This window comes from Populus euphratica, unplaced genomic scaffold, assembly GCF_000495115.2.
Source record: "Populus euphratica unplaced genomic scaffold, PopEup_1.0 scaffold3.1, whole genome shotgun sequence".
Lineage (NCBI taxonomy): Eukaryota > Viridiplantae > Streptophyta > Magnoliopsida > Malpighiales > Salicaceae > Populus > Populus euphratica.
This window is the reverse complement of record NW_011499847.1, coordinates 2,767,130-2,775,039: the sequence shown is the minus strand read 5'-3', so window position 1 is coordinate 2,775,039 and position 7,910 is coordinate 2,767,130. Positions and strand designations below refer to the sequence as shown.

At 32.3% G+C, this 7,910-nt stretch overlaps 1 protein-coding gene across 1 annotated transcript in view; it reads right to left on the bottom strand.

Annotated features, from left to right (window-relative positions):
* LOC105142287 (glucose-1-phosphate adenylyltransferase large subunit 1-like) overlaps window positions 1-2,000 on the bottom strand; it is a 5,955-nt gene extending 3,955 nt beyond the window's left edge. The window contains exons 1-5 of the mRNA XM_011049853.1: window positions 1,910-2,000; window positions 1,076-1,386; window positions 757-879; window positions 499-669; window positions 1-53 (exon numbers count right to left, since the gene is read on the bottom strand). The exon at window positions 1-53 is cut by the window's left edge and continues 79 nt beyond it. Of these exons, the coding sequence (XP_011048155.1) occupies window positions 1-53; window positions 499-669; window positions 757-879; window positions 1,076-1,309 (581 nt within the window). The 5' untranslated portion in view covers window positions 1,310-1,386; window positions 1,910-2,000. The remainder of the gene's footprint in view (window positions 54-498; window positions 670-756; window positions 880-1,075; window positions 1,387-1,909) is intronic.
* Window positions 2,001-7,910: the final 5,910 nt, after the last annotated feature.

The window sequence follows — 7,910 nt, the reverse complement described above, 5'->3', positions numbered from 1 at the left end:
CCCTTGAACCCCCTCATTCCTGCTTCCCCAGGTGTTTGAGTTGCTGCTAAAACCTGTTTATCAAATGTGTTTATTATCCATCACTACGTTACGAAAGAAGCATGTTAAAATTAAGATTTGATGCAATTTCCTCAATTAAATTCCATGGTATTATAAGAACTCCAGATTGGATAATGTCTGATCAATGTTGTCTTTGAGGTTTTCTTATCAGACATCTGCCAAGATAGGATGATTAGCAGTTTCTTGATCAGGTCATTGACAAGAAGATTTACCAAAAGTAACTTCTAGTATTGTACCGTGGTAAATTAGGAAATGTGAAATATGATTATATATCACTGGAAGAAAACTAATTTCAAGGTTTGATTGCTTTCTCTCAACACATAAATCCTGCGTAATAGAAAAAGGATAGCAAATGGCATCCTGGATTCTGTTTGCAGGAAATTTCCGATTCCAAAAACTGAAGTCAGAGAAATAAATACTCTAAGAATGGAATCATACCTCCACAAATCCATCCCCAAAGATAATTCCATTTCCGAAATACGTGCGCGCAAGGTGCCGGTTCAGGGAAGCCGAATTGAATTGGGTCAAAACAAAAATCTTGTTTATCCCACTATTGATGCAGTTGCTCATTGGGATGTCTATAAGCCTGTAGCACCCTCCAAGAGGTACCTGCAGAATACCATGAACTGCATGTTTATATCTCGAACTTTATAATAGTAACTCATAATCTTCTATAAATCAAGCATATTTTCTTACAGCTGGTGTTGCTGCCCTTCTGGTAAGGGGAAACAGCTGAGTCCCAGCACCTCCTCCTAATATGATTGATGCCACATTTTTCGGGTCTGCTTTTCTTCTCTCAAATCGTGGTGGTTGAAAGGTCTGCCATAAATTAGAAACCGTTCAAGGATGAGTACGCATCAAACTATGATCAAAGTCATGCGTGTTTAAAAACCAAAATCATTCTTATTCAGAAATTGAGATGGCCATATTGATATTATAGGAAATTTTAGATATGGAGGATATCAAAGAATGATCAAGAAATACAAAAACTGATTATATTGTCTAATCAACTTACCACAGTTTCTCTGCCATTACTTGATGTCAAAACAGAAAAGGCAACACCAGGCTTGAACTTATTGACACTCTTGTCAACTTTAAGGCTTTTTGCCAACTGATTGACCCAAACACTGTTATTTAAACTCCCTCTGATCCTTTCACCCCAAAACTCTTTATCTCCATTGTTGAAGCCACCTTTGCTAGCTTTCGCCACATGAGTGGTGGCTTTCAAGGTCGCACAACAAGAATCCATTGCAGCACTCTCACAGGTAACCCGCTTGATGATAATCTTGATGGATCACAATAAAATTGTTGCACCCGCAAAAAATACTGGATACAAATCCCAATTAAAGCTGAGTTTTAAAATAAGTAACCAAGTAAAGTACAGATCACATAAAGATATCGTACTAACCAACTATATAATCGTAAAAATGGTGACAGTTGTGCCACATGCTCTTACAAACTTAGGGAATGAAGAAGGTACCAAATCTAACCAGCCAAAGAGTCAAGTTTAACAAAATAAAACTAACTTTAAGTACAACCGAGGTAACAGAAGCTACTAAGAATCAAGAATCTAAAGTTCCAAAAAGCAAAAGAATCAAACTTGTCTGGAAATATATTAAAGATCACTGTAGAAAACACACCGAAATGTGCTTCAAGATTTGAACTTCAGGGACAGGGAAATGATCAAGTGGGTTTTTAGAAGGTTGGAAATGGGAGTGAAATACGTGAAATGATCAACCAAATAAAAAAAATACGTGAAATGATGCTGACAGTGGTGGTTAATATGGCTTTATTGGCTTGTGATTCCTCACGAGAAATCAGGCACTTTTGCTGTTTTATTATTTTATACCTTAAATTGTTGAATGTAACCTCTCTAACTCTCTGGGTCTCTGACCACCACCCTCTCTGCCTCTGCCTCTGCCTCTGCCTCCTCGTTTTCAAGAATTCAAGTACACTTCTTACTTTAGTCCAGGTTTCCAGGCTCCCCCTCTAGTTATATATAGATGCCCTATATACCGAACAACTGTCCAAATCAAAAAAATGATATTTATCACCGCATTCATGACTAGCACTAGACTACAATGTCGGTAGACTTCATTGTCGGTTTCTTGGCAAGTTGTAAGTGCATCATACTTCCATGAATTTCGTGTCAGGTTTTAAATAGAGAACATCTTGATTTATCACTATATTTTTTTAATTTGTTTTTTATTCTAGGCTTATATTTAAAAGAAGTAGAGGCAATGTCATTACCGATGATAAAAGGTGGGGCCTAGGTTCATAATTAATATCTAAAGATAGGAAGAATACCGTGTTCAAATGATATTGACCTGGCTTGCTTCCGGGTGTAATTTACTATTTTTAAGTTTCGCTGTATACTGAGCGTGAATATATATTTTACGTGTTGAGTAAATTAAATATTTTTAAATTCAGTCAACTGTTAAGTTGAAATATATTTGAGTTTAATAAATTATTAAATTTAATATTCTTAACAGTTAAAATATATTTGAGTTTAATAAATTATTAAATTTAATATGATCATTAAATCCAAATATACATAAATGTGGTGAATTATTATACCTAATGTTTTTTAATTTAGTCATGCGTTAAATTTAAGTAAATATAAATCAAGTAAATTGTCAAATTCATTATCCTCGAACTTGACATCATGTTAAGTCAAAGTGTATATATACCTGATAATTATTATAGTTTTTATAATGGTGCATGATGTTGTGTTTTTTTATTTTTATAACTTTTAACATAAAATATTAATATAAAAAATACTCATTTATTTACACTCTTAAGTATATTAATTTTTTTTTAAGAATTTATCATATTTTTAATAACATTAATATTATAAAAAAAATATTTATTTTTTATTAATATTATATAAAAGATACTTGTTGATATATATGTGTCTGTATGTATGTGTGTATATATTATGTTATTACTACAGAGGAAGATGATTCTTTATCAATTTCACACTAGCCATAATGATAAGGTGAATCACCTAGATAAAGATTAATAATTTTTGTTATGAAGTATTTGTATTTTAATTTTTAAATTATTTATAATACAAAAAATAAGAATAAAAAATCTTATTTTTTAATTTATTTAATTTATTTATTATTATCGGTTATTACAAAGTTATTAATTTTATAACATGAGAGTTTCTAAACCGCATAAAAAAAAAAGTTTTAATGGTGTTGAGTTTTCTACTATCAGCCATATTATAGAGAATATTAATGTGAACAAATTGTTATTCACTTTACAAACACTAAAAAACCTCGGAGCATATTATAGATTGAGAACATCGTATCTACTGGGCTCTCGAGGTGACCCGTGAGCCAACGCCTAGATTTACTAGCGTTGTTATTAGTGAAGTTAATTAGACATGCATAGTTAATTAATTCTGTGTAAAAACTGTGAAGGAGACGCCTAGTAGCTTAGCAGTTGAGAGAAGGTTTCCTCATTACACCCTTGGCAATTCAAGCTGTTGTAATCTGTCATTTTTCAGCTAAGATTAGACATGTCCCGCAACTTGGACATGCTGTCAATATGTAATTGATGATGAACTGACTAATTTCTCCATTGTTATGAACTTAAGGTGATGTTACCAATAAATCATCAAATGACAGTGCCACTCCCTGAAATGGCACTGCTCAGGAATCAATTAGCGTGTTTCTCTTAAGATCCTGGAAAAACAGAAGGGAAAGGAAAGACAAAAGATCCCCACTGTTCTTCAAGTTGGTTTTTTCTATATTAAATTACAAGATATTTAAAATCTCATTGTTCTACGTATAGAATGGTATGCCATTGGCCGGAGAATTTTATGAATGAAAGAGGTCATATGATTGCTTTGGTGGTGCAGAAAAGCCTGCCCACAGGAAATAGAGGTGTCACCTTTCACTCTAGTTTGTTTCCGATTCATTGAGAAAAGGGAGTTAACAGTATACAAATATTGAACCCTGCCAATTATCAAACACTCTATGCTGTGTTCATATCAAGATTTCCTGCCACTGCCATATCTGATCTTGGAAATGTTGCAGCTTCCGCTTTAAATAAATTTTATTTAAAAAAATCATCAAATTAATATTTTATTATTATTTTAACAGGCTAATATTAAAAAAATATTTTTAGAAAACCCAAAATCACGCTACTAAACACATACAGGGATCCTTTCTTAATCTTTCACAGTACCAATCACGCAGATCCTTTCTTGATCTTTTGAGTTTAATCAATTTTGTTTTGGATGCAAGTGCAAATGTGCAGCTCCACTTTCATAAACTGCTGGGAGGGGCCATTGACAGTTTGTTAAATTCTTCGATGATGTGCTTGGTGCTTCCCTCCAGTTTTGGACACATGTCATGCCTACACCCGTGGACGGTTCTTATTACATTGAGCAGAGGCCCATGATGCCCTCGCTAGGCCCACGTGATCTCTCAGAAAAATGATTGCAGCTTTTGGTGGGACATCTTTCCATTCTACACCTTAGATTTTTGTTTTTGTCTCTTTTCCTTTTTCTCATTTCCTTTTCAGTAATAATTCAACTACTCTGCGCCGTCCACCCAAAAACCCACAATAATAATAATAATAATAATTTTAAAATAATTTTATGTTATTTTAATATATTGATATTAAAAATAAAATTTTAAAAATAAAAAATATAATTTTAAAAAACAAACCCATTTACAAAATCAAATCAAAATAATAAAATTACAAAATCAAATCAAATAATAAGATAATAAATTATAAATATAAAGAATAAAAATATATTATTTTCCCTTAATAATTATAAGAAATATAGTTTAATTGGTTAGATTTTAAATTTATTTTTTATAAATTATCAATATAAATATCATAAATTTCAAAACCACTAAAAATAAAAATAGAGACACGGGATTAGTAGTGGACCCTGGCCCTTAAAATTTTTTTTCTCTTTCTTAGAAATATTTATATTTTTAATCTAAATAATAAAATAACTAGTATTTTGATCATTTTAATTTTATTTTTTAATTTCATCCTTATCAAAATTTTATATTATTAATTTTAAGATTTTAAAAAATTAATTAAAATATATATAAACTAATCTAAACATCAACCATTACTTGAAAAAAAAGTTATTTTCTCCTAATCTTGTAAATCAAAGGATCTCCACTATTCAGAATTTAAATAGAGGCTTCCCTGTAAAATTGTTATTTTGAAATCAAACCATACACATGAAATAAAAGAGAAAATATGCATATATGCAATGCAATGAAATCCAAGAACTCGACATGGAAGTGAAATGGGACTTGCCAGCAAGCAAATCGGAGCTAATATCTGACGAGAGAGGGCACGAAATATCAACAGGAGGGTACATTATATGGATGCAGCTAAAGTAGACAGTGAAAGGTGGCGAAAGGGATTGATTGGCAAATTGTGGTTCAGTGACTGCATCGACCATGGCTGAGATGAAAATAATCTAGGATGCATCCAGACAGAAGACGCTGATGGGCCATTTGACTTCAACTTTGGACAGGGGACACGAGTCTAATAGGGCCTGCTGCTTTCTTGGCCGCACACTTGTCTCAGTTTTATTTGCATTACTATTGTAAGAAATACTAAAACGTGTGGGGGAATTTACCGTGCAAAACGCATTCCTTATAGTTTTTGTTTTTTTTTTCGACCAGATTGTAGGCTAAATTTTTACGAGTACGAGATAAAAAAATAAAGGATTAAAATAAAAAAAATTAGATGTTCTTTTATATCCTATTTAATTTAGTTTAGTTGCCAATTATATCCTTTTGTTTTATATTACACACTAAAAAAGTTGTTGATGCATATATTGCATGTATTATAGCAGCTCCCATGCTGTTTAAGGGTTTTTTTTTTAAAAAAATTATTATTTAATATTGAATTATTTTATAATTTTATTTATTTTGTTTTTATTAACAATTTATTTTACCTTTTCATTAACATGAATGATTATTTAATTAAATACAATGTTTATTAAACGTGGTTGAGTACTTTGACTTGTGCTATAATGTTAAATAGCTTAATTATAGTTGTTTTTTAATTAAATATTAATTTAATTAATTAAATGTGTATATAAGCAAGGTTATGAATTTTTTATATCTAATAACACATGGGAAAGGCCTATATATTTATTTTTCTACTAAGTCTTTTTTTACTCAAAGCTAAACACGAATTAAATAGTTAATTTAAAATAAAAATTGTTTTAGTATATATGTTTTTTAAAAGAAAAAACAATGGTTTTGAATAATTTTATTTTATCGTGTCAACTTATCCAGTGATCAAAATTTAACCTCTTGAAATGCAATCCGAATGTAATAATTGTCTGATATATATAAAATGACGTGCGCTACAGTTATAAAAATCGGCAAACAGTCGGTGAGTTGGATTTTTTTTAAGCGATGAGTAAATAGCATAATAATGGAAAATCTGACTTAATTAGCGTAAAAGACACTGAGAAACCTTGTTAAATGTATTTAATTATCCAGGAAGCTACCTCCTCCATTAAGAGAAATAAAATAAAAATAAAGATATAGACCTGTTGGTTGATAATAATAATAATTGCCAATATATTTTCCTTAATCACAATGGTAATACACTACAAATTGTACACGCAGAGATAATAACAAGATGAATCCATCTTCATTTTATTCTCTATACAGGTATATAACTTGTTAACTACACGAGATATATGCTTAACGATTCCTTTTTCTCATAGTATTCGTACCAAGACCAGGCAACAGGAAAAGAAAAACCAGCCAGATTAGGTTAAAGTTTATCACCTTAAATTTTCATAATTTCCACAGTTGGAATCATCAATCAAATGACAGGAGCGCCATGTATGTGGTGCGGATTGGTGACAGGAAGGAACCCAGTCATGTTTTATTCGAGTCGCCGTCGTGACTGTTAAAGAAAAGAGGCAGCTCTGAAAAAAAACAAGAATACACAAGCAAAAGCTAAATGCGTAATGCTACTTGACAAAATTTCACGTGGCCTGCTAGTAAATTATGAGAACAAGTCACCCACTTGAGATCTCTGGGTGATATCAAATCTTGATCCACCATCTCACCCACACTAAATTGAAAATTCACCGGGGCCCTGAAAAGATGAACCAGAAAATAAAGCATTGCCAATCCTGAATATTTCAATGTTCAATTGTCATTTTCATGCATGCCCAAATAAAAACATCCTCGAACTGTCCCGGGCCGTTAAGGTCAAGTTGGGATGTTCTTTAAAAAAATGAGGAAATGAATGCGTGGAAGGAGCTCGTAGGTCTCAGATTTTCAGTAATATCAATTGATTCAAGGAGGGAAAATGGTCGGAACCAATCCGAAGCAGCACGAATCATTTCCTTTCTCCTGAACGGCCTTTGTGAAGAGGGTTGACTATGGGAAATTAACCTAGGTGAGAAAACACCCTTTGGCAGGATCTATCCTCTCCTCTTTAAAAGGGTGGCTGATACATTACTAGACCTTTTTCTTTGGAGGAATCATTTCCTTATTTTATTCGACAATTTACTTATCGATAGGTAAATGGCATTAGGCCTAGTACATTACTAGTTAATCCAATGAACCACGTGGTGGGGCAACCAACACCATTCTACAAGTCAACTCCCGAAACACTTTATACTTAATTGAATGTTCAAAATCAAGAAACTCTACGCTATAGGCTGCACAAAGACATACTTCCCGAATGGGCACTCTAACACGCACCAAGAAATTTGTGTCTGATCGATACCCAACTAACTTCTGAAACCAGCGATGCGCGACTTCATCCACAAACAACCAAAACAACTCAAAACAAAAGGCAACAAATCATGCACAAAAGACCCAAACCAG